The sequence below is a fragment of the Manis javanica genome, chromosome 13 (assembly GCF_040802235.1).
Source record: "Manis javanica isolate MJ-LG chromosome 13, MJ_LKY, whole genome shotgun sequence".
Classification (NCBI taxonomy): domain Eukaryota; kingdom Metazoa; phylum Chordata; class Mammalia; order Pholidota; family Manidae; genus Manis; species Manis javanica.
The window spans coordinates 90,189,318-90,215,927 of NC_133168.1; the positions used below are offsets into that span (position 1 = coordinate 90,189,318).

General features: G+C 48.9%; 1 protein-coding gene across 5 annotated transcripts in view; it reads left to right on the forward strand.

The window, feature by feature from the left end:
• SIN3B (SIN3 transcription regulator family member B) overlaps nt 1-26,610 on the forward strand; it is a 47,239-nt gene that overhangs the window by 9,881 nt on the left and 10,748 nt on the right. For 3 of the 5 annotated variants that reach the window (XM_037022202.2, XM_037022204.2, XM_037022206.2), the window contains 9 exons: nt 2,614-2,757; nt 16,838-16,921; nt 17,419-17,541; nt 18,705-18,794; nt 19,146-19,264; nt 22,730-22,937; nt 23,762-23,878; nt 25,077-25,315; nt 25,947-26,130. In XM_037022202.2, the coding sequence (XP_036878097.1) occupies nt 2,614-2,757; nt 16,838-16,921; nt 17,419-17,541; nt 18,705-18,794; nt 19,146-19,264; nt 22,730-22,937; nt 23,762-23,878; nt 25,077-25,315; nt 25,947-26,130 (1,308 nt within the window). The remainder of the gene's footprint in view (nt 1-2,613; nt 2,758-16,837; nt 16,922-17,418; nt 17,542-18,704; nt 18,795-19,145; nt 19,265-22,729; nt 22,938-23,761; nt 23,879-25,076; nt 25,316-25,946; nt 26,131-26,610) is intronic. The other 2 variants (XM_037022205.2, XM_037022207.2) reach the window with 1 other exon arrangement.

The following is a 26,610-nucleotide window of genomic DNA, read 5'->3' on the forward strand; positions in this document are numbered from 1 at the left end:
TTTGTGGTCATGGAGTTTATGGAGCCTTCACAGGTTCCACAACGTTGTCACGTCCTAGCAGCTGGATGGATCACTGGAGAGAAGACTGGGACATGTCTGTCCTTTTGACAGGAATCTGGGGGCCAGAGAAGTTAGACTGACTTACTCAGGGTCATAGCGATGGGGCAGGTACAGCTCAGCGTCCTCCGGCCAGAGGGGCTGGGAATCAGGTGGAAATGCAGGTGCCTGGGCCTCACCCCAGAGTTGGGACCTGCCCGGCCTGGCCTGCCATTTGCATTTTTAATAAGCCCCGGGGGGATTCTGATCTTTGGTCATCCATTTCTTGAGAGCTTGTTTGGAGGTTCTCCCAGGGGAGCGCAGCTACTCGTATACCCTTGACCGAAGAACAGTCCTCCTCTATCGGGGAAGGTTGTCCTCTGCGACCGAGCATGGAGCTTCGGGAGGGACACACATGGAGCCATGAGGGAGGAAGGGGACACCCGCTTGGCCAGCCAGATCGGCCGAGTCAACCCTGGCAATCAGTGGGGTGACAGATGTCGCAGCCAGATCGCCCTCACATCCTGGTCATCCATTTCTTCAGAAGGAACTGGAAGTCTGAATTCTTGTGCAAATTATACTGATTTTAGAACATTGTCTTGGACTTTCTAAAAGATACCTTAGGGCCAGATCAAGCAGCTCCAGGTAAATCTGGCCGTATGCCCACTGTTTGTCAATCTCTGTTTGGCTCTGATTCAGACTCCAGTCCTGCTGTCCGCCCCTTTGGAGCCCTCTCCTCACCTCCCGGAACCTCAGGGTTCTGACCGTGAATTGGTCCTAAATGCAGGTAGTGCTGACCCCTGGGTCAAGTGCACACAACTGAGGTCATCAGTTCAAGCGTAGCTCTTTCCTCGGGTCAGCCGTGGGCAGCTGCTCCCCGTTTTCCAACTTGATACGTATGTCCTGTGTGGGCCTTTTTTGCCCTGACCTGGCATGTATACAGGCCCTAAAAGTGACAGTGCTCTGCACATGTGCACAGGGCTCCGAGGAAAACAGGGTCAAGGCACAGCACTCAACAACTGCGTTAGTGATGTGGAAAAAAAGAGGTAAGTTCTTGCTATAAACAGTGCCATTGTGCACACGCCAGGTAACTGAGCATGACTGTGACGACACATCCAGCTCTTGACCTTGGAAAAGATCTGAGGTGTGCACGTGGGTGTGGGCAGGTTGCAGCCTACAGGTCACTGTGGGGACCAGGACACTGCAGCCCCGGACAGGCCGGGCAAGATGGCTCCCAACAGCTGAAGGAGTACACGTGGGCTCGACATGGCAGGTGTATTCCCACATGCACAGTTTTCTGCTTTCGGGACAAATTCCTGCCCACGCAAACGCCAGGTCCATCCCCCACTCACATTGCTTCCCAGCATGTGTTCACACCCAAACTGATGTGCATGTTGAGAACAAGTGTTAGAGCAGAGCTGGCTACCTCTGCTGGAAAATACCCAGTGGGTACGTCCCTAAATCAGGGTGTGCACCCGTCATGGGGCCATAGATGGTGCCAAGTTACCTCGGCACCCACCTTCCTTTTCACCTGTGCCTGAGGGTGCCTGGTTCCCCACATCTGTGTTAGAAATCACTGGAATTACCAGGCCTTTTTATCCTTGTCAGTCTGATAAGCAGAAGATGCTTGGTGCTCTTTTAAATTGTATTTCTCTAAATATCACTCAGTTTGATCATCGCTTTCTGTATATATACAGATCATTTGTATTTATTCTCTGAATTGAGTGGTTTTTGCCTGTTTTCTTGTTGGCTTTCAAGTGTCCCTGAGATTCTGTGGGGCAGGTTTTTTCCCTCCTAAGTAGGTGTTGTATGGGGCACTGGCCTGGAGGGGCGGGGGGCTCCAAGGGTTTTTGGTGGGCTCTAGAATCCCTTCTGCAGCTTCAGGGTGGGCCTGACCTGCCAGGTGCTCCGGGAAAGCCCTGGCACTGCCGCCTCTCCTTCAGCCACGTTCTCGTGTGTGTAGCCGACAGAGCCACCTCGAGTCCTGCTTGCTGCTTCCCACTGTCCCGCCCGCTCCTCTCTTGTCCTCTTGTTGCTTGAAGCTCGGGTGAGGCCGGGTTCCTTCGGCCCTTGGATCTTGGCAATTCTGGGTAAACAGGTCCCTTGCCCTGGACGTCTACTCCCTTCCATCTTCACCCTCTTCCCTTGAGGCCCAGCGCTAGCTCTGTGCTCCCCTGCCCAGTGGAACATGCTCCCTTACCTTTGGGAGGGCCATGGGTTCGTTGCTGACCTTGTACTTTCCCATTCAGAGGCCACTCCAGAGCTAAGACCAGGCCCGTCCGTGACCATGTCCCTGTCCGAGTGCCCTCCACACTCCTGCACTGGGCCTCCTCCGTGGCAGTGCCTCTGCTGTGACTGGGGCTCAGACTGTGCTGTGGGCAGGGCCAAGACAAGCACCCAGGACTGTCCTCCAGAGCAAGGACCCAGCACAAAGCGCCCTGACTGGTGGCAGGACTGGGCTCTGCTGGCCAGTTCTCTGTCTCTGAGTCGCCCCCCATCTCTTCCATGGTGGGATGCCTGAACGTCACACACTGCGTGTCCTGTTCCTGGGCTGCTGACTCCTTTTCCCTCTCCCAGAAAGAGCAGCTGAGCACCAAGGGCCGGCCGTTCCGAGGCATGTCCGAAGAGGAGGTGTTCACCGAGGTGGCCAACCTCTTCCGCGGCCAGGAGGACCTGCTCTCTGAGTTTGGGCAGTTCCTGCCTGAAGCCAAGCGGTCCCTGGTGAGTACAGAGCACCCACCCTGGCTTGGGGGCTGCCTTCTCAGCCAGGACCCTTTGCCTCGGTGCGGTCCCCATGGTCATGCCAGGCTTGCCTGCCCCCTAGGATGGGCTGGGTCCCCCCAGGAGCCACATGTGGTGCAGGCTCCAGTCCATGTCAAGCTGGAACAGATCCTGAAGAGAGAGTGTCTGTGCAGACAGTGTCTGGGGGGTGAGGACTGGTTTGGGAGGTGGAATGAATCCTCTGTCGGAGACCTGCCTGTAACCAGGGCCCTGTGGGTGGGTGCAGGTGAGGCTCAGGCCCACCACCTCACCCCCTCTGGAGGGACCAGGTGGGAGTGGGCTGAGGCTTGGCATGCCTGGCAGCAGGGTGGGGGACAGAGAGCAAGGGAGGGGCCTGGGGCAGGGAATTGGGGGCACAGCCTGCACCATTAGCCTTTCTTCGCCTACTCTGCCTTGAGGCCTGCCAAGCTCCTTATTTCTTTTTCTCTACTTTTCCATGAACATAAGGCTTAAAAAGTTGAAGTAAAATTTACTTAACAAAAAATTCACCATTTAAAAGTGTATGGTTCAGTGGCATTAGGTACATACACGGCGTTGTGCAACTACACCAGTTCCAGTTAGATTTCAGAACGTTCCTATCACCCCAAGAGGAAACCTGTGCCTATCAGCTGTCCCCCGCCCAGCCCCTGGCAACCACTGATCTGCTTTCTCTCTCCGTGGATGTGCCTGTTCTGGGCATTCATATACATGGGATGACACGACACGCGGCCTTCTGTGTCTGGCTTCTCGCAGTCAGCGTGATGGTTTCGAGGTCAGTCCACACTGTCATGGGTGTCAGGGCTCTGTTCCTTTTTATGGCTGAGTCATATTCCATCGTGTGGATGGACCATGTTGTGTTTATCCGTTCACAGTTAATAGATGGGCATTTGGGTTATTTCTGCTTTTTGGTGATTGTGATTAGTGCTGCTGTGAACATTTATGTGCAAGGATTGGTTTGAACATCAGTTTTCAGTTCTTTTGGGTCCATACCTAGGAGTGAAATTGCTGGGTCATCTAGAAATGCCATTTAACTTTTTGAAGAACTACCAAACTTTTCCACAGGGACTGCACCATGTTATAGTCTCAACTAGCAACATATTAGGGATTCATTTCAGTGTTTCCACATGCTTACCCACACTTGGTATTTTCCCTTTTTTTTATTTTAATTCTAGCCATCCTAGTGTGTGTGTGTGCTTTTGATTGGTATTTCCCTGATGACTTATAATACTGAACATCTCATGTGCTTATTGAGCATTTGTATGTCTTTGAAGAAATGTCTCTTCAAGTCCTTTGACCATATTTTTACTTTGTCTTTTTGTTGTAGTTGTCAGAGTTCTTTATATATTCTGGACATGAGGCCCTTGTTAAGTATTTTCCTCCAGTCTGTAGGTTGTCTTTCACTTCCTTATTACTGTATTTTCTTGTTATTTCTTATTACTATATTTGCTTGTTACTGATGCACATGAGTTTTAAACTTTGATCCCCTTACCTGTTTTTTTCTCTTGTTGCTCATGCTTTGAATCAAATCTCAGGAACCATTGCCAGATCGGAGGGCATGAAGGCTTTTTATACTTTAGCTTTTATGTTTAGGTCGCTGATCCAATGGAGTTCATTCTTCTGTGTGGTGTGAGGTAAGGTCCAACTTCATTTATTTGTATCCAGCTGTCCCGGCACCGTTTGAACAGACTTGTTCCCATTGAGGTTCTTGGGACATCCTTGTTGAAAATCAGTTGGCGTACACGTGTGGGTTTATTTCTGGGCTCTCAGTTCTAATCCATTGATCTGTGTGTCTGTCCTTAGCCAGTACTACACTGTCTTGATTAACTTTGTATTAGGTCTGAAATCAGGGAGCATGAGCCCTCCAACTTTGTTCTTCTTTTTCGAGATTATTTTGGCTCTTCAGGCCCCCTTGCTCTTCCATGTAAATTTGAAGATTAGCTTTTTCATTTCTGCAAAAAAGGCCCCTGGGATTGTGATAGGGAGTGCGGTGACCTTCAGCCTTGGGTGCTGTTGCCATCTTCATGATATTCAGTCTTCCAATCCAGGGAACACAGGCTCTTTCCATTTATTCAAATGTTTAATTTCAGAGGCACTTTCTTATAGTTTTTGGTTGTGTACATCTTGCACCTCCTCAGTTATAAATTTATTCCCAAGCATTGTTTTCTTTTTGATGGTGTCAGGAACAGAATTGTTTTCATGATTGCACTTTTGGATCGTTCATTGTGAGTGTCTAGAAGTAGCACTGATTTTTGTCTGTTGATTTTGTGTCCTACCACTCTGCTGAACCTATTAGCTTTAATAATTGTGGATTTGTTAGGAATTTCTATGTAGGAGGTCATTCCGTCTGCTGATACAGTGTTCCTTCTTCCTTCCATTTTGGATGCCCTGTGTTTTGTCTTCTTGCCTGGTTGCTGTGGCAGAACTACCAGCACTATGTGGAATAGAAGTGGTGAGAGAGTGGTATCCTTATCTTTTTGCTAATCTTTGTCACTTTTGAGTGTGCTGCAAGCTCTGATTTTTTTTACAAATACCTGTATGGGATTGAAGAAGTGTCCTTCTCTTCCTAGTTTGTTGAGCCTTCCATTTTCTTTTTTTATTTTAATTTTAATTTTAATTTAATCAAATGTACATCACAGTGGTACAGCAGTCACCCACCCCCTCCCCCAGCTCCCACCTACTTCCCTCTCCCTTGGTAACCGCTAGTCACTTCTCAGTGTCTATGCGACTAATGCTGTTTTGTTCCTTCTGTTTTGCTTTGTTTTTATATTCCACAAATAAGTGAAATCATGGTATTTGTCTTTTCTCCACCTGGTTTGTTAAACTGAGCATAATACCCTCTGGATTCATCTATGTTGTTGCAAATGGCAGGATTTCCTTTTTTATGGCTGAATAATATTCCATTGTGTATATGTATCATGTCTTCTTTATCCATTCATCTACTGATGGACACTTAGGTTGCTTGCATATCTTGGCTGTTGTAAATAGTGCAGCGATAAACATAGGGGTGCCTATGTCTCTATCTCTGACTTCCAGCCTGCTTCTTCAGGCCACCCTGGCCTGTGAGTGAGGCAGGGGGTGTTCCTAACTCTCTCTTAACTTCATCAGTTTCATGGAACCTGATGCACACCACTGCAAAATAGGAGATCCATGCTTTGCTCTGATTCCTGACTAAATGCTGAGTGCTGTGCTCTTTATCTCATAAAATGTGTCTGAGCACCTGTTAGCCACTTAAAAGACGATTAGCGTCAGCTACCAGTCTTAAGTCTCTGATAGAAAGGCTTGGCCCCTGCGAGAAGTATACAATATTGTAAGGTTATGCAGCTAAATTTATTTTAATGCAAGGAAAGAAAATAGTCAAAAGTCCTGGGAACTACTACAATATGGAACTAGTTTTCTAAATTATTTTGGTGGAAATCTATTCTTATGGGGCTCATCATTTATCTTAAAAAATTGGGAGGTTTTTAAACTAGACTCCCTGAAACAGAAGAAAGTTATCTTCTGCAATACAGCCTGGCTTTGAATAACTGGTGCTAGAATTATACTTGCGTTTCATTTCCAGCCCCCTGGACACACACAGTCCCTATCGGTACAGAGCCTTCGTTGGCCCTGTTTGTCTGGGGCCATCTGAACCTTAACCCAGTTATGTAAACTGCTCGCCCTTAGAATGTGTTCTTGAAAACTGAGATACTTTTAATCAAATAAGCTAGTAAGAAAGAAGGCAATTGAATATTAGTAACTCGAATCTTTGTATCAGTTTATCTGTCTGTGTATATGTTGGTATTCTACAAGAATTTGCGTCATAGAAATAACCAATCTTCTCACATTTTTCTTCTCTTTTCTACTTCCATAACTTTTCTTCCCTCTTCCTGAATACGACCCTTTTTCTAGAGTTTGTGTCTCATACATAGAATTGTAGTGCATCAGAGGCTTTCCAGCTAATGAAGATACCTCAAGACAAGTGCCGGGCATAGTAGCCATGAAGCATAAATCTTCAAAAAGGCAGAAAGCTAACCTTTTCAAGAATACTACCTTTCTCTCACTTACCAACTTTACATCTCCCTGTGTAGCCCCAGAAGATGGCTGGTTAGCCAGAGACGGGTAAGATTCCTCAAGGGAGGAACAACCTAAGACAGGCACAGTTGCAGGGGGGCCATCAGGTGAGAAATTGGGGGTCAACAGAGGTGAGGCTTAGAACCTCACCCCCCCCCCCCAGTTTTGAGAGAAAGCTTCTGCACCCATGGCTCTTTAGTTGCCATTGCCCAGCTCAGATCAAAATCCAGTCTATAGGCATAGACCTGATCACCTGCAATTACCCTCTGTTTGCACTAAATCTGTTTTCTGTCTTTATTTCACATCACATAAATTCAAGAAGCAGACTTTTATTTCATACTACAGATTTTGGAGAAGTAAACTATGTTAAAATCCTTCTGTTAGAAACTACTTGCTATATTTTTTATTATATCTATCTACTACTTAAAAGGGGGAAATGTGGGATTAATGGGATTAATACATAAATCAAGTAATACAGAAATCAAATGTACAAATACATATGACTTGATTGTTTTTCCTACAACTCTTGATGCGTGATCAAAAACAGAATGATTAAAGCCAAAGCAGTTCCTACAACTCATGACCACCCTCACATGGTTTCGGTGTCCTTGAGGAGCATCTTGCCCTAGGGCTAGACTCAAGGTCGGATAATGATTGTGTGTTGACCATGTGTTGAACCCCCTACTCAGAATTCTTGAAATGTTTAAGTTCATTTGCTCAGTAAGTACGAGAAGTGCCTTTTTGGCATTATTCTTGTGCTGTGGTGCCTTGAGTGCCCTGGCTGGCCCTTCAGATCCTCAGCATTCCGTCGCGTTCCCTCCAAATCTGCAGGTCAGAGGCAGGGGGTAGTTGACACCCTCTCTACCCATTTTGTTGAGAGTTTTCATCTTGAATGGATATTGAATTTTGTCAGATGCTTTTTCAGTATCTATTGAGATAGAAAATCATGTGATTTTTATCCATTTTGTTGATACGGTGTATCATATTGATTGATTTACCAATATTGTATCCCTACTTGCATCCCTGGAATAAACCCCACTTGGTCATGATGGATGATCTTTTTGATGTATTTTTGGATTTGGTTTGCTGATATTTCATTGAGGATTTTTGCATCTATGTTCATCAGGGATATTGGTCTGATTTTCTTTTTTTTTTGGTGTGTTTGTCTGGTTTTGGTATCAGAGCGATGCTGGTCTCACAGAATGAGTTGAAGTATTCCTCCTCCTCGACTTTTTGGAATGCTTTAAGAAGGCTGGAGACTAGCTTTTTTTTTTTTTTTTTTTTTTTTTTGAGAGGGCATCTCTCTTATTTATTGATCAAATGGTTGTTAACAACAATAAAATTCAGTATAGGGGGGTCAACGCTCAATGTACAATCATTAATCCATCTCAAGCCTAATTCTCGTCAGTCTCCAATCTTCTGAAGCATAACGAACAAGTTCTTACATGGTGAACGAATTCTTACATAGTGAATAAATTCTTACATGGTGAACAGTACAAGGGCAGTCATCACAGAAACTTTCGGTTTTGATCATGCAATATGACCTATAAACAATCAGGTCAAATATGAATATTCGTTTGATTTTTGTACTTGATCTATATGTTGATCCCCCATTTCTCCTACTATTATTATTATTTTTATTTTTAATAAAATGCTGAAGTGGTAGGTAGATGCAAGATAAAGGTAGAAAACATAGTTTAGTGCTGTAAGAAGGCAAATGTAGATGATCAGATGATCAGGTGTGTGCCTATGGACTAAGTATTAATCCAGGCTAGACAAGGGCATCAAGACATCCACGGATGCAGAAGATTTCTCTCAAAGCAGGGGGGGTGAGGTTCTGAGCCTCACCTCTGTTGATCCCCAAATTCTCACCTGATGGCCCCCCTGCGACTGTGCCTGTCTTAGGTTGTTCCTCCCTTGAGGAATCTTACCCGTCTCTGGCTAACCAGTCATCTTCTGGGGCCATACAGGGAAATGTAAAGTTGGTAAGTGAGAGAGAAGCCATATTGTTTGCAAAGGTTAGCTTTTTACTTCTTTGCAGATTTATGCCCTGTGGCTTCTATGCCCAGCACTTGTCTCAAGGTATCTTTACCACCTGGAGGAATTATGATACTCGGTAAATTCGATATGAGGCACGAATTCTATTTAAGGGTTGTAATTAGGAAGGAAGAAGAAAAGCTATAGATGTAGCATACGAAGGAAACTTGGGAGGATTGATTATTTCTTTGACATATCTTCTTGTATAGTACCTTAAGTATGTATAGGTTTTAAACTACTAACTAATTTGCACACATATATTAACATAATAGGAATACGGTGACATAAACAAAGCAAATCTATAATTACCATCCATCTCCAGTGAAGCCAAGAAAACCATTTAGGCACCCTAGGGATTTGTGAAAATTTATCTATGATATGATGGATATTGTCCAACTGTACTTGAACCATCAGACAAATTAAAGCAGCCCATTTCTGGGATCTGTTCACATCCCATATGTTCTTTTAACCATAGATAGTCTATAGTCATGAGATTTTGGAGTGCTACAACTTGCACCCCTCCCAACTCCTGGTTGAGTTCCAACAGTACAGATCCGGTCAAATTCGTTGTCTCACTGTATGCACATGCCAGCCTAGACATCTCCCTCCTCATTCTTATGGCAAGTCCAGGAGATGGTGGGCTGGATGCAGCCACAACCGCAGCATCGTCCGAATCCCTGTGGAGGCTTTTTGATGATCATCCCCCGGCACAAGTCCTCCAGAGAGTGCTGATGCCAGAAGCTCCTCCTCATATCGTATCTTAGTTCATTTTCTGGGTATCCAAGCTAGGCCTTGATCTCCCCCTTCGCAAGGCGCTGGTTCCTTGCAGGTGTGGATGTGGTCTGGATGTTGTCCTGTGTCCTGTGGTCTCTATTTTAGGAAGATTTTTCTTTGTTATATTTTCATAGCTCTATGTGTTTTTGGGAGGAGATTTCCACTGCTCTACTCACACCGCCATCCTGGCTCCGCCCCCGAGACTAGCTTTTTTAATGTTTGGTAGAATTCAGCTGTGAAGCTATCTGGATCTGGAATTTTGTTCTTGGGGAGCTTTTTGATTACTAATTTGATTTCATTGCTGTTAATTGGTCTTTTTAGATTCTCTGTTCCTTTCTGGGTCAATCTTGGAAGGTTGTATTTTTCTAGGAAGTTATCCATTTCTTCTAAGTTGTCCAATTTATTGATATATAATTTTTCATAGTATTCTCTAATAATTCTTTGTTTTTCTGAGGCATTTGCTGTGCTTATTCCTTCATCATTTCTGATTCTGTTTATGTGTGTAGACTCTCTTTTTGTCTTGATAAGTCTAGTGAGGGGTTTATGTTTTGTTTATTTTCTCAAAGCACTTGTTCTTGGTTTCATTGATTTTTTTCTATCGTTTCACTCTTTTATTTCTGTTCTGATCTCTATTATGTCATGTCCCTCTTTCTACTGACTTTGGGTTTCATTTATTCTCTTTCTAGATTATTTAATTGTGATTTTAGACTGCTTTTTGGGATTGTTCTTGTTTCTTGAGGTAAGCCTGTATTGCTGTGTACTTTTCCTCTTATAACTGCCTTTGCCACCTCCCACAGATTTTGGGCTTTTTTTTCTTTTCATTTGTCTCCATGTTTTGCTTAATTTTTGTTTTAATTTGTTCATTGATCCATTGATATTTAGAATCATGTTGTTTAGCCTCCATGTGTTTGCAACTTTTTTTGTTTTCTTTGTGTAATTTATTTCTAGTTTTATACCATTGTGGTCTGAGAAGCTGCTTGATACAATTTCAGTCTTTTTGAATTTATTGAGGCTCTTCTTGTGGCCTAGTATGTGATCTATTCTGGAGTACGTTCCATATACACTTGAGAAAAATGTGTATCCTGCTGCTTTTGGATGGGAGTGTTCTGTTAAGATATCCGTTAAGTCCATTGATCTAATGTATTGCTTGGTGCCTCTGTTTCCTTATTCTGTCTGCCTGATCTATTGATGTGAGTGGTATATTAAAGTCTCTGAAAATAAATGTGTTGTAATATATTTCCTCCTATAATTCTGTTAGTATTTGTTTTACATATTTAGGTGCTTCTATATTGAGCACATAGATATTTATAATAGATCCTCTTGTGGTACTGATCCCTTTATCACTATGTAATGTCCTTTGTCTCTTGTTATTTCTTTTGAAATCAATTCTGTCTTATATAAGTATTGCTACTCCTGCTTTTTTCTCTGTGTTATTTGCATGTAATATCTTTTTCCTTCCTTCACTTTTAGTCTGTGTATGTCTTTGGGTTTGAAATGAGTCTCTTGTAGGCAGCATATAGATGGGTCTTGTTTCCTTATCCATTCTGCCACTCTATGATTGGTGCATTCAGTTCATTTACATTTAAGGGGTTAATTTATAGATATGTACTTAGTGTTACTTTATTGTTTTCTGCTGTTTTTTTAGCTCTTCTCTGTTCCTTTCTTCCTCTCTTTTATTCTCTTGTTATTGATGGTTTTCTTTAGTGTTGTAATTGGATTTCTCTCTTTTTAAAATTTTTGATTTTTGTGTGTATTTATTGTAGGCTTTAGTTTTGTGGTTACCAAAGGTTCAAGGATAACATGTTTATTATATAATAGTCTATCGTAAATTGTTGATTACTCTAGTTCAAACACAGTCTAAAGGTACTTTCCTTTCCCCTTTTTCTTCCTCCTCCTCATTTTTTGTATTAGATGTCATAATTTGCACTTTTTGTTTATCCCTTGACTGATTTTGTGTATAGTTGATTTTGCTGCTTTTGTTTTAATTTCATACTTGCTTGGTAATTAATTGGTCTGTTTACCTTTACTGTGGGTTTATTTTCACTGGTGAGAGCTATTTAGCTATAGGGTCATTTCCATCTAGAGCAAGCCCTTTAACATATCATGTAAGACTGGCTTAGTGTTGGTAAATTCCTTTAACTTTTGTTTATCTGAAAATTGTCTAATACCTGCTTCAAATTTAATAATCTTGCTGGGCGGCAGATTCTTGGTTGGAGGTCCTTCTGTTTCAGTACATTAAATATATCCTGCCATTCCCTTCTGGCCTGAAGAGTTCTGCTGAGAAGTCTGCTGACAGCCTGATAGGATTTCCTTTATAAGTGATCTATTTTCTGTCTGGCTGCTTTCAACACTCTCTCCTTATCCTTGATCTTTGCCATTTTAATTATTATGTCTTGGTGTTGTCCTGCTGAGGTTCCTTTTGTTAGGGGATCTCTGTGCTTCCATGACCTGAGTGTCTATTTCCTTTCCCAAATTGGGAAGGTTTTCAAGAATTATTTCTATAAAGAGACTTTCTATCCCTTTGTCTTTCTCTTCTCCTTCTGGTACCCCTATTATGTGAATATTGTTTCATTTGGATTGGTCACATAACTCTCATCATTCTTTTAGTCCTAGACATCCTTTTTTCTCTCTGGTCCTCAGCTTCTTTGTTTTCCTGTTGTCTAATTTCTGTTTCATTTACTGTTGCCTCTGCATTATCTAATCTACTTTTAAATCCCTCCATTGTATGTTTCATTTCAGATGCTGTGTTCTTCAGCTCTGAGTGGCTCTTCTTCAGGTTTTCTTTTTGTTGAAGTCCTCCCTGAGCTCTTGAGTATCTGTGAACATGCTTTTTACTTTTATTTTGAAATCTTTATCAAGAAGATTGGTGATCTCTGTTTCATTTAGCCCTCTTCCTGGAGTTCTGTCTTATAGTTTTGATTGGATCACATTCCTGTCTGCTCATTTGTTCAGGGATTCTGTCTTTCTTCCATTGTATTAGATATTTCTGCTGTGCTTTCTGGTCTAAGAGTTACAGCTTTATGAAGAAGGTGTGCTGTGGTGCCCAGAAGCTGAATATTCTTTATTCTCTAGTGCCTGGTTCTATTTTGTGGGGACCCCAGTTGTTGGCATGCCGTGGGTGGGGCGCCTTTCTGGCTTCTGTAGTGGTCTCAGTCCGGGTGGGCAGTTTGCTTGAGCCGTTGCCTTCTGCTCAGCTCAGGAATCTCTGCTGAGCTTGCTGTGGGAGGGCCTCACTCTGCCTGGCCTGCAACAATGGCAGGGCTGCAGGGTTAATGGGGTGGGCAGGCCAGTGTGCCCCAGCTGGTCACATAGCACCAGCCCCAGCTGGTTTGGGCACCCACAGGGAGGAAGAAGCTCTTGGGGGTGGCTCCTCCAGGCACCCCTCTAGTTGGGCTGAGTTGGAGACAAGGAAACTGGGAGAGTGTCCGTCTGCCTCAGGCAGCAAAGTCAGGTGCTGCCTCTGGGCCAAGTGGGTTGGTTCCCAGCAGTGCACAGGGAGGTGCCTTGGGGCGGTGTTGCCAGCAAGGGGGATGGAGCATCTGGGGCTCCTGAGAGTTCCCGACCTGTTTGGCCGAGGAAGGGCTGGGGGGAGGATCTTTCTCCTGAGGAGAGAGCTCTGTCAGACCCTCACCCCTCGGGTCCCCTCCCACTGCTCGCAAGTGTTTCAGACCAACAGCTCTGCTTTGGGTCTCAGGACTGGTGGAGCGAGTGTGCCTGCCTTGCACACTGGCCGGGGGCTCCACCTCTCAGAGTGTTTCTGCCCTGGTGTCCAGCCCCACTAGTCACCAGACCCCAGTGCTCCCAGAGCAGAGCTCCAGGGCCAGGGGTGCAGCGCTCTTGGGCACCTACCTGCTCCCCGCCCCATTCCCCTTCCTCCCGCCTGTGGGCTGGTGCTGCAGGAGGGCTGGGGTCCCGTCTCCATGCTGCTGCCTTGCCCCTCCCTGAGTGGGCCTCCCTCCGCCTCAGGGGCAGGCGTCTGCCCTGTGGTCTTCAGGTTGTTGTCTAGGTGCATTGCTGTATTTTCTTCTTTTATGTGTTTTTGGGAGGTTTCTGTCTTGCCTTCCTGTTCTGCCATCTTTAATCTGATCAGACCCATTTCCTCTTTCCTCTTTCCATTCTTCCTGTTTGCCATGGATGAGGACTTTGGGTGTGAGCACACAAGAGCTCCCAGTCTCCAGGGTGCTGCTTCTGGATGAAGATACAGCCGGGGTGGGGGAGGAGGGCGGGGTGGGGCCTGGGCGGAACCCCGGGAGCACAGAGCTGCAGTGCTTGCTCTGCCTCCTTGGGCACTGCAGGCAGGCTTGAACCAGTTGCATCACCAGCTGGGCCTGGGTTCCTCTCTCACAGCGAGATGACTGGCCCTCCTGCTATAGTGGGTACTTGTTGAGCCATTGGCCTTCAGGTGCTCCCCAAAGGGGCCCGGCAGGTGCCCAGTGCTCTGGAACAAGTAAGGGCAGCTGGTAGGAGAAGCAGGCATAGAGTCTCTTCCCATACCCACTTGGTTAACTCCTCCTGGTGCCAGATCCCCCCAGAACGTCCACCCAGTGGGCAGGGCCTCTTCTGTGTGTCCCTGGGCCCAGTCTCCCATGCCTGGCCTGCAGGAGGCCCTGCGGGAGTGCCTGGACGCAGCCCTGAAGGGGAGCTCACCCCACCAAGGGTGTCCGCACCGGGCCTCTCAGTACACCCCAGCTCCTCACGGCCCCACCCTCACAACCAGCTTCCTTCTCCGAGGCCTGTGTGGGTGCTCTGTATTGCTCTGGAGTTCACGCCCCTGCTTGTTCTTTTCCCCCTTTTCCCAAACACCGTCCTTTGCAGTACTCTTGTTTTCCTCCTCTGCTCCTCAGAGGCCCTCATAACATTGGCTTCAGGGGCCCACCGCCTCCCTCACAGTGCACAGTCTGCCTGTGTTGGTGCAGCCTGAGGCTGTGGGCACTTGATAGCTTGAGCTGCATGCTGTCACCCACCTTGCAGCTGCATCTCGCCCCCACATACTCCTGGTGAATTATCTTTGGGAATCCTCTCGTATCTGGGACTTGCATCCCAGCTCTAACCTTGGTGCTAGTGGCTCCTCCCCACAGGGGCATGGGTGCCCAGTGGCATTCCCAGATGGCCTTTCCAGAGCCATTAACGTCAGCACTGAGCAGTCCTGGGGGCCAACCACAGGGGCACGGCAGCCCACCCGCTTGGCCTCAGGGAAGAGAGGCCTGGCCAAATCCTGGGCTAGCTCTCCCTGTCTGGGTGGAATTCACGGGGTCAGGGACCTGCCCTTTGTCCACACCCTGGGGAAGTTTGAGAGAGCAGCCCCATCCTGACGTTAGGTGGTGGGGGCAGAACCTGGAGCAAGGGCTCAGGACTCTGCCTAGTAGTCTGTGCTGCTTTGTCACCCCGCTGCAGGAGCCTGACAGTCACTTCCCCTAGCCTCAGCTCTGGGAAGTGGTCGTTGGGGCATCTCTCTCCTAGGAATCTCTAGGAAGCTGGAGATTCCTTAGAGATTGCTTAGTGAAGTGCCTGGCCGAGGCTGCATGGGCACCGGCCTTTGCTGGGGGTCAGTAAAGTGGGTGGAGAGCCCTGTCTGCTAGAGCTGTGGGGAGTGATCCACAGCCAACACTTGGCGGCTCATGAAACTGGCAGCCCACGCTGCCCTCCCAAGCTGTTTGCAGTTTTGCAGTGAGGGCTGCCTTGCCTAAGTCCCCTGAGTTTTCGACTTGGTGTGTCAGGTGGGCAGTGAGTAGAACCTCTCCTCCCCCAGTGGCCGTGGTTGCAGCCCACATTGTGGACATGACTCAGCATTTGCAGATTTTGGACACTGACAGAGCTGGCCCTAGAAAGAAAAGCATTTCACTCAGAAAAGCACCTGCCCACAGTTTCTGTAATTGGCATTTGTTATCAGTTCAGCCAAGTGTTTTAGTTTATATTGGGTAATAAGGCCTATCTTGTACATTTTAAAAGATTGAGTCCATTTCTTACTAAAAATGCCCATATACAATCTATTGTATAAATAGATCCTAATATGATCCTTCATAACAGTTTTTGGATTTCTATTAAAACTGCAGGAAAAAGAAACTGAAGATGAAACTTGATATTGTCCTTAGTAAACTCAACCATTTGGCCTAGACCAGGGGAGGACAAATTTTCTGTCAAGCCCTGATAGTAAGTAAGCATCTTAGGCTTTCCGGCCAGGCAGTCTCAGAGCAGGAAAGAGCCACGTATGATATGTCAACTAATGGCTGTGGCTGTGTGCCAATAGAGCTTTACCAGAAATAGGGCGAGCGTGGTGGTGAATATGCCAGCCCCCAGCTGATTGGTCTTCAGGGGTCTATAGCTCAACCGTTCACAAATTAGGACATTCAACTAAAAAGTAAGAACTGTCTGCAGTGTTAGGGGAAAGCTTGCCTTGCAGCTGGGGGAGCAGTTGGCTTTCCCCTTCAGGCCCCCTGTCCTTGCCCAGCACATAGTGTCAGTGGCCACCTCTTCCTGTTCTAGCATCTGTCAAAAGATGAGAATTTTTCCACTTCAAGTTCTTGGAGTAACTTTGAATCTTTACCTAACTGTTCTCCAAAGAAGTTTAACTCTGAAGGGACAGGTTTTGCCTTTATCATTATTATAAAAATTGTATGTGCTTGTGAGAAAAATCAAGCATTAGTAAAGTTAACAAGTATGAAGAGTGAACTTTGCTTTCCTCGGCTGTTTCCCAGCCATTACCCTCAGAGTTGAGCACTCACAAGGCTCTTATATTACGTATCTTTCTAGAAATTTCCTTTGCATATGCAAACAAATGTTTATCCTTTAAAAAAATGAGTTGGCATCCTGTTTATTCTACTGCTAGGGTTTGTTTTCTTTTTCCTGCAACAGTGTCAGATAGGTCTGTTCCTAGCAGGGACCCTGAAGACCCAGAGACCCAGAGCGAGCCAGAGCTTGCTCGTTTCTGGTAGCTGCTGGCTGTTTTGCTTGGATGCACCACGACCTATTCCCCGGCCCACGCTTAGGGCTAACAGTATGTGTCCAGGTCCCTTGGTGGGGTGGCTCTCATGTGCCTCCCTGGCCCTGCCCACATCCTGCAGAAAGCTGAGGTCTGCCTGTCTTCTCCCACCCTCTGGCTTTCTGGCACATTCACACAGATGTAAATCCTGAATAGGTACTTCTAGAACTATTCCTTGTAATTATTGTCCACACCCTGTAGATACCCACCTGGGACAAGTGTCCTGACCTGTCGATTGCTGGCCAGCGTGGAGCGTGGGAGGACCAGAGGAGAGCCCCTCATTGTGTAATGACACTCTCCAAGATGTGTTTTTTCATTTACAGTAAAGAACACCAGCTTGGCTGGGAGCTCCCCGGGGCTGTGACCTGGCAGCCATCAGCTGTTGGGGCTTTGCACACGCCAGTCCCTTTGCCCGAACCGCTGTTCCTTTCTGGGGTGTGTGTGAACATGTAGTCAGACCCCCCGCTGTTTGTGGTTGGCTGGATGCGTGCAGCATATTGGTACCGACCCTGGTGTCCACACCCCCTGGCTCTTCCCCACCTGCTGGGACCCACCCCTCGTCTTGGCCTTCTTTGTGTCTTCTGCCAGCTTCATGGGTGCTCAACTGTGACGACAAGGGTGCATGGTCTTTCTTCCAGAAAGTGTGAGCATCTCAAGTGCATGAGCCCCCTCCCCGGAGGACAGGGCCCCTGGCAGCTAGCACCTACTGGGGAACACAGGCTGAGCAGAAGGCCTGGCAATGTACCTGCAGCTCTGACCACCTCCTGTACTTGTGTCCTCAGTTCACAGGAAATGGGCCATGTGAAATGAACAGTGTCCAGAAGAGTGAGCACGAGAAGAGTCTGGAACACAGTAAAAAGCGCACTCGGCCCTCACTCCTCCGTCCCGTGTCTGCACCAGCCAAGGTAGCTGCCAGCCATGCATAGCCATCCACAGCCATCCACACGTGTGGGTGCCCAGCAGCTGGCCTTCTCTGTAGATGACCTGGGTGGCAGCCTACAGAGGCCCCAGCGGCAGGCCTGGGGCAGGCGGTTGAGTCTGGTCCCTGGTCTGGCTTGAAATTCATGGGCTGTGGGCCTTTGGGAAGTCAGCTCACCATCAAGGTGGTTGTCCACCCCCTTTCCCCGGCTCTCACACTCGTTGTGAGGAGGAGTGTTCCTTTCTCCTGGAGAGACAGGGCGTGCTGTTGAATCCACTCCTTTTTTCACCATCACGACTCTTTCCTAGGCAGGGATGCCCTGTACAGTTGTGCAGGTTGGGCAGTGCACATTGCCTGCTCAGGGGTGCCAGGCTGAGATCCAGCTCCAGTGGCATGCATCACCTGTGATGGTGATTTTCTATCTAGTTCCATCATTCCTCATGCATTTACTAGTTGGCTTTCTACTGTGAGGAAGAGCTTTCCCTTCACCCTTCATTTGGTTACCTGTATCGACATGGACTCAGGGTTGTGATCTGTGACGGTCCTTTTTTGTCTTCATGTCCAAACCATCTCAAATTTGGCCAGTGGGGCCCTTCAGGCTGGTTCCTGTGTACATGATTCTTATGGCTCTTGGGAGATGGTTTCAGCTGTAGAGTAACATCCCACACATCTTGGGAGTCCCGTCAAGTTCCAGCCTAAAGCCAGTGTAGAGACAAAATCTTCACAGAGATTTAAAATGGGCTTCTCTAGGATCCCCCCAGTACTGTCTCCTTCCGGTCACATCCCACAGGACAAAACAAGCAGAGGGGGAAGTTTCTGAAACTGTGACCATGCACACTTCTCCCTTGATATCTCGACTTTCTGGTGCCCCTACCTGTTATTAAAAGCCTAAACTGCCTAGAGGTAGGCCCCAGGCTGTCGGTGGAGTGGTCTTGTGACCTGCATCCTTCACTTGGTCACAGAGGCTGAGTTGGGTGGTCCTGAGTTCATCTGTGGGGGTCCTGGGCAGACTCAGCCAGTAGCTTGTGGCAGTTCCGGTTAAGAGAGCCCGGTATCGGCAATGCCATGACTCAAACAGGATTCTAACAAAGGTGAAAGGGGCTGTCTGTGGGGCGCATAGAGCATTCATCATGTGATTTCTCACCACAGAAGAAAATGAAACTCCGTGGTACCAAAGACCTGTCCATCGCTGCTGTGGGCAAGTACGGCGCCCTGCAGGAGTTCTCCTTCTTTGACAAGGTGGGCCATGGGGCTAGAGCCCTCTGGGCAGGGGTCAGCAGAGCAGGTGACGAGGGCAGGCCTCGGTTCCCAAACCGGGTCTGGGACACACAGCTGCCCCTCAGAAGCCACGTGGCCATGGTGCACCAGCGGCGCTCCTGGGGCCTCCCACCCAGGGTCACACCCTGAGGCAGCAACGTGGCCTTGTGTGCTAGCTGTTGAAGCTGCGAATCGCTGCATGGAGCATTGCCCTGCAGACCACAGCCAGTCATTAGTTCAGCTAGTCACTTAGCACTGCCTGAACTAATAAAAAGGCAGAGCAGAATGGGTCAGGCCTGGCCCCCAAAGGCCCCCAACCGGCTCCCCCTGTAGGTGCGCCGGCTGCTGCAGAGCCAGGAGGTCTACGAGAACTTCCTCCGCTGCATCGCGCTCTTCAACCAGGAGCTCGTGTCCGGCTCTGAGCTTCTCCAGCTTGTCAGCCCGTTCCTAGGGTGAGTGACCCTTTCTCAGGCCCCCCACATGGGTTGTGTTCCTATAAACTCCCTGCACCCCTCCTTTGGTTATCATTCTTAAAAAAATGATATGTGCTTTTTTCAATTTTTGTCTTTAAATTAAAATGGTCATGGGGAAGATTATAGATTCACCTGCAGTTATAAGAGAGAAACCAGAGAGAGTCTGGGATCTGTGCCTGCCCAGCAGTGTGTAGTCAGGATCCCAAGCAGGATGTCAGCTCACCCAGCCCACCAATCTATCCGGGTTTCCCCATATCCAGTGCAGGGAGAGAGAGAGAGAGAGAGAGAGAATGTGTGTGTAACTCTAATTACTAATCTCCTGTGAAGGTTTGTGTGTCCACCACCACAGTCAAGACACTGAGCCGCTTCAGAACCACATGATTCTTGTGTTGACCTTTAATGCCCACTCCCGTGTCCCTCCCTGCCCAGCCTCAGACCCTTGGCAACCACTAACCTGTGCTCTGTCTCTAAAACTTGCATGGCAGAGGTGCTCCAGAAACAAAGTCGTGCAGCACTGAACCCTTTGAGTTCCGGGCTTTCTTCACTCAGTGTGATTCCCTGGAGATTCAGTTGACATGTGCTTTTAAAAATCCTTCTGGAGGATCAGAAATGGCCGGGAGGGATGCAACTGCCGCCCAGAGAGAAACCCTGTCGGCATGTCAGCACCCCGCGTCCAGCAGGTCCTGCTGTGGTGTGTGGGCAGAGCAGCTGCCAGAAGGGTGGAGATGTTCTAGGGTAGAGAGTTACATGCCAAGCGTCCCTGGGAGGGAGTTCGGCGGCCGCCAGCATCACTCCCTGCCTGCCAGCCGCGTCACGTTGGGTGGCTTTCTTAGCCAGTCTGTGCCTGGGTTTCCCTGCTGTGCAGTGGAGATTATAAAGGCACCCATGCAGAGTCGCGGAGAGCTCCAGGTGGGCTCTACCTGGAGGACTCTGAATGTAGTATCGTGGACAGGGTGATCACACATTGTACATGACTATATGCAGGATCTTATGTAACCCCAAAGACAACCCAGGGCCAGTGCTTACTTAACCCCTCCTATTAATTAAGAAAAAAATTTCAAACTTCTTTCTTCTAATGTAAAATAAAATGCAGATTCCAGAAACCACATGCCAGAAGAATGGCCAGATGCACCATTATTAGGCAAACCCCCTCGTGCCCACGGCCACAAGTGAACCTCCACCAGCCTGCAGAAAGCCCTTTGTGCATCCACCTGCTGCAGGTGACCTGCACTAGTTACCGAGGGGGCACCGATGCACAGCCCCGGCTGGCTTTGCTGTTTAGGATTCCTGATGGGTCTTGTCTCTGCTTCCCATCAAATGCCTCACTGCTCCTGTGTTGTGCCCCCACACCTTGGGTGGGCTTTGCCCCCACGTCTTCATGGCGCCACTCACCACGTCCATCAGACGGAAGGAAGTGGCATCCGCTGACTTGTTTCTGTGGCTGGTTTGTTCATTCATTCATGGGGGATGGAAGAAAACAAAGACCACAAGAGTATTCACCATTTTTGGGGGGCCAGGGGTGGATGCCAGATTTCTCTCTTCATCCTAGGGTCAGGCAGTGAACTGTGTTCCTATCTCAACAGGACCAGCTGGGGACCAAAATAGGAAGGGGATCCATTTGCTTCCCCCCCCCCCCGCACTTTTTTGTTTTTAAGCATCCTATAAACTTACAGACTTAGACATATTTGATGTGGTTCAGTACATTTTAAAGATGAGGAAGCCCAGGGCCAGAGAGCAGACCTCTTGCTTTCTCTGAGACAAGCTCTTGAGAGATCTCTGCATGGTGACGGCTGGGCCCTTCGCTCACTCTACGTTCTCCGGACACTAGTGTGGCTGTTGAGTCACAGCAGCGGCCTCACACTGTCAGGCTGGCCTGCAGCATCCTTTCTTTTTTAACTCTGCATTTCTTAGACCTCAGGATCCTTTTTAGCAAGTATGTAGTATTCCCATACTTTGTGTGTATCGTGGTTTTCTTAGCAGGAACTGGAATGGTGGCCTCTTGCCTCCACTTCTCCCTATGATCAGTGCTGAGGTCGTGCTCTTGGCCTGGGATACTCAGAGGCTGAGTTAATAAGGTCATCGCCCTGAGAGAGCACACACATCAGGGTGACCTTTCACTTGGGTTAACTTTCTCAGGAGGCGAAAGATGTGTTACTACTCTGAAGAACCACCCCGAGCGGGATGGCAGTGTCACATAGTCACAGCCAAAGCACAGCTGGCTTTTTCGCATGGACTTGGGATGTGCCCACGTGGAGTGCGTCGGCAGAGCTCAGGGTCCCGTGCCCGGAGCCTGGTGCCTGGCTGAAGAAAGGGTGCCCTAGTTGGGAAGGTGAACTGCTGTGACCAGGGAGGGTCCTATGGAGCCGGCCTGCAGCATGTGAACCCTAGCGGGGTGCACGACCAGCCGTGTCCGAGTCAGTAGTCTGCTTCCTGCCAGCAAAGCTGAAGTTCCTTGGTTTGTAAGATGTCCATCCTCCTTCCTGGGTTGTCAGGAGGATGTGGGAGAAGCATAAAGGAACACAGAATGCTAGGTGCTGAGCAGGCACAGGTGGCCATTTTCCTTTAGCACGTGGGCAGCAGTGAGAGTTTCATAGGGCAGCGTGCACTGGAAAGTCCAGCATTTCTGCAGCAAAGGGCAGAAGTGCAGCGGACCTCTACTCTCATCTCCACATTATGTCCTAGCGTTCACTTCTTGAGGCCTCATTTTGCAATTGTAAGCTTCAGTCTGGGTTGTCCACCCAGGGGCTGCTGATCTCGGCAGCCCAGAGAGCTGCCACCTGGTAACAGAATTGGTCGGCATTGGGCTGGAGTTGGGTGTGTCATGGTTAACCATCCTCTGCAGTGTTCTCGTGATGTGCTTTTATCCCTGCTGTGACCTCAGGCATCCCCTGTACTGATTTTGTTGACATTTTCCATCCTGCTCTTCTGTTTGTGGTTTTCCTTGTGAAGCGAGTTGGCACAGAATGCTCGCATGTGGGGCACAGCCTGTTAGCAAGGCCAGGGTATGACTGCTCAGCTCTGGGTTTGCTGTGTTCCAGAGCAGCCATAGGCCATACAAAGTGAATGGACGTGACTGTGTGCCAGTAAAACTTTATTTACAAAGATCGATGTAGGCAAGTTGTCCATAGTTTGCCAATCCCTGGCCTGATGCCCAGCCTTCTTAATCAAGGAGCATCACAGACCCTAGTTGCTGCCAGTCCGGGGTATCCTCCTGAGTGTTCCAAGGCCTGGTTGGTGATGGAGGTGCAGGGTGGGGCTGGGATTCACTCACACACTGGAGGGCTTGAGGCATGTCTGACCACGTTCCGCTTCTCGCCTCTCCTCCCAGATGTTGAATTCTGACTATCTCTAACTGCCATTGTCTGTGAAGCCATTCTAAAATCCCTGGACCACTCTCAGAAAGCCCCAGGGATGCTGACTTACTGTTTGTTTCTATTTCTGAAGGAAATTTCCAGAACTCTTTGCACAATTCAAGTCCTTCCTGGGTGTGAAAGAGCTGTCATTCGCCCCACCCATGAGCGACAGGTCTGGGGATGGAATAAGCCGGGAAATTGACTACGCATCTTGCAAGCGCATCGGATCCAGCTACCGGGCACTCCCTAAAACCTACCAGCAGCCCAAGTGCAGTGGGCGGACTGCCATCTGCAAGGAGGTAGCACTTCCCATGGGTTCATGTCGGCCTATGCAATGCATGCTCCCTGCCTGCCCCGTAAAAACACCTGTTACCCTTGTATTTTGGATAAAAGACTGAGTGTTGATCCCCCAAATACTGAATAATGGATTGTGCCGGGACATAGAGAAACAGAATGCCTGAGCAGAAGTGATGGTTTCTTACCCAATTGGTAGTCTTGGCAAGTTGCAGGCACATGGCACTGGTGTAGGGCTCGGCATATGTCGCCATCATTTACAGTTAGCTTGATTTCTGCCATGAGCCTGGGCTGCCCCAGATTCACTGCCTGTGTGTGTTTCCATTTAGCTTGACCGTTGAGCACTTTTTCAGGGTTAACAGACAAGCTGTTAATGCATTTCCAGAGTTCAACAGCGGCTGCTGGGTTTTAGAGTATAGCACAGAGGTCAGCAGACTACAGCCCAGGGGCAGATCTGGCTCACCCCCTGTGTTTGTAAGTAAAGTTCTATTGGCCCACAGTCATGCCTGTTCATTGACACACAGCCTGTGGCTGCTGAACAAGGCCAAAGGCAGAGTAGTCCCGACGGACCTTTGGCCCACAAAACCTAAAATAAATGATCATCTGGCCTTTTACAGAGAAAACTTGCCAACCCCTGAAATAGAATGATTTGTTCACTTTACCGAAGTTTTATGTTCTCTGGAAACCACTTTAATTTTACTCTCTGTATGGTAAGGCAATTTCTTGTAGAATTGGGATTGTATTGTCTTCTCCTCTGTGCTGGACAGCACGTGAACGGCTCTGGCCACTGGGGCCTGCCACACCGGTCTCAGCGTCCCCCTTGGTGCAGGTGCTGAACGATACCTGGGTCTCCTTCCCGTCCTGGTCGGAGGATTCCACCTTCGTCAGTTCCAAGAAGACGCCCTACGAGGAGCAGCTGCACCGCTGTGAGGACGAGCGTTTTGAGGTGCGTATGTTGCCTTCACAGGGCCCTTCTTGGCTGGGCCTGGGTCCTGGTCGGGAGAGGGGAGGCCCAGTGTGTGCACCTGTCCCCATTCTCCTAGCTTCTCTCCTGCTTGTCTCCTCTCCGCTCTGGGACGGATCCTGATCCTCCATAACCGCTCCTTCTCTGGATGGCCCATCCCCCAAAAGGAGATACTCAGTCTCCTTTTGAAAGTTCCAGAACCCCCTTTCTTCTGCCTCGGTGGCCTCTGGTGGCTAGGTGATGGTATTGTCTTTGTTTTTAAAAGATATACATTTAAATTTAGTTAATTAAAATAACAATTTCTTTATTTAACTTTTTACTGAGATCATTGCAGACTTACATGTGGTGTAAGAAATAACATGGGGTTATCCCAGGTCCCTTTCTCCAGTGGTAACAGCTTGTAAAATCTATGGCATGAAGACATAGCCAGGATGTTGACGCTGACTTAGCCCACGATCTTACGTCTCCCCAGCTGGACTTGTACCAGTGTGTGTGTGCCTAAGTGGTGAGTGTGTGTTGTATTATGCACGTGTGCGTGTGTGTTTAGCTCTGCACAGTTCTCACTGGTGAAGGTTTGTACCCTCTGGCTGTAGCCACTAGTTTCCTTCCCCCACCACCGGGATCCCTCATGCTGCCCTCATGCCCCACCCCATCCCTAACCCCTGGCAACCGCGGCCGCCACCATCTCTGTCACTTTGTTGTAAGTGGAATCACACAGTGTGTAGTCTTTGGGGACTGGCACTCCATCAGCTTGTGCCCCTGCGGAGTCATCCAAGGGTGTGTAGACCACAAGTCCCTCGTTATTACTCCCAGGTGTAAAGCGCCTTTGATGCCCATGAAGGGGGCCCTGCGGGCTGTTGACCTCTGCAGGTGGGTCCACAGGTGTTCTGGCTACTGAGCACTCACATGGTGTCAGGACCCACGAGTCTCAGTCCTGGGAGCTCTGAGTCCTGCGTCTGTGCCTCCAAGTGCTGGGGTTGGACCCAGCCCTGGAATAGCCATACTGGCTCTGAGTCCCAGGACCCTCATCAGGCTGCCGTTTCCTGATGTCCATCACCCCCTCAGAGATGTGGGACTTACTGTCAGCTCTGTCTGGGTGCCCCTTCCACCAGCCCAGGCCTGTTCCTGGGCCCCCGCTGACTCCACCATGGCCGACCCCTTCCTGCCTTCCTTTTCATAGTTAGATGTTGTCCTGGAGACCAACCTGGCCACGATCCGTGTGTTGGAAAGCGTACAGAAGAAGCTCTCCCGGATGGCACCCGAAGACCAGGAGAAGTTCCGGCTGGATGACTGCCTGGGGGGCACATCAGAGGTGATCCAGCGCCGTGCCATCCACCGCATTTATGGCGACAAGGCCCCGGAGATCATTGAGAGCCTCAAGAGAAACCCCATCACCGCTGTCCCCGTGGTCCTGAAGAGGTGCGCTGTGGGTTCCGGCTACCCCACCTGGCTCTCAGTAGTGCTGTTGGTCACAGGTGTAGTTGTGAGGGGTTCCCTGGGGCCCCTCGCTGGTCTGCCATGCTTTCCAGTCTTCATCTCCCTGTCCACTCCCCGGAGGAGAGCAGAATGTTGTCTGTGTCCTTCCAGAACATTCTGCCATGCACGCCATCATATGTACACATAAAAAGTAGCTGTTTCACAAATGGGACCGTCCTATACCACCGCTTGCTTTTTATCAGTAACACGTTTGGGGAGCCTTTCCACGCTAGTGAGCTGGTGGTGGTGAAGTGGGGGCCCTGGAGTTTGGGGCCCAGCCCCTTCCAGGGCTCAAAGCTGAGCCAGGGAGCCCCGTGGTGAAGCCAGGAGCTACACCGAGTGCTCAGCACCGTAGGCCAGGACAGGGATGGCGTTCTGGGGCAGTGGAGTTTGAGAGACCATAGCACTGGCCTGGGGATTGTGTGAGGCTGTTGGCCCCCGCCCTCCCTCATCCACCTGCGCTAGGAGCTGGCTGCCCTGAGCGTAGAACACGCTTGGCTGGTCCTGCGCCGGGATGCTGCGGGCAGGGGGGCGCCTGGGCTGTGCCTGTGCTGAGCCCCCTTGGCCCCTGTAGGCTGAAGGCCAAGGAGGAGGAGTGGCGGGAGGCCCAGCAGGGCTTCAACAAGGTCTGGCGGGAGCAGTACGAGAAGGCCTACCTCAAGTCTCTGGACCATCAGGCCGTGAACTTCAAGCAGAACGACACCAAGGCCCTTCGCTCCAAGAGTTTGCTCAACGAGATCGAGAGCGTCTATGACGAGGTGAGGGTCAGGGGGCCGGACCTCTGCCTCTGCCCAGCAGTGCCTGTGGAGGGGTGAGGATGGATGTTTCTGGGCAGGCTGGAAGAGGATGGCAGCCCCTCTGCCCTTGTCAGCCAAGGACTGTCCTTCCGCATCCCTCCCTGCTTATCCCCGGGACCTTGAGCACCATTCAAACCCCCAGAGGGAATATCCCTACTAATCCTGCCCCACAGACCTTACTGTGTGGTGCCATTATCATCCTGATTTTAGTGGTGAGGGAATCAGAGGCATGCGAGGTGGCCCCTTGCCAAGATGGGTCACAGGAGACCAGGGCTCACCTCTCAGCCAGCTTTGGCATGTTGAGGTTCAGGGTTGGGCTCTCAGGCTTCGGGGATTTGAGCCTTTGAAAATGGTGCAGGGAGTGAGTTACATGCAGGTGCCTGCCGTGGGCAGCCCTTCTCCCCCAGGCTGCCACTGCCACTGCTGGGCCCACCCCGCAGC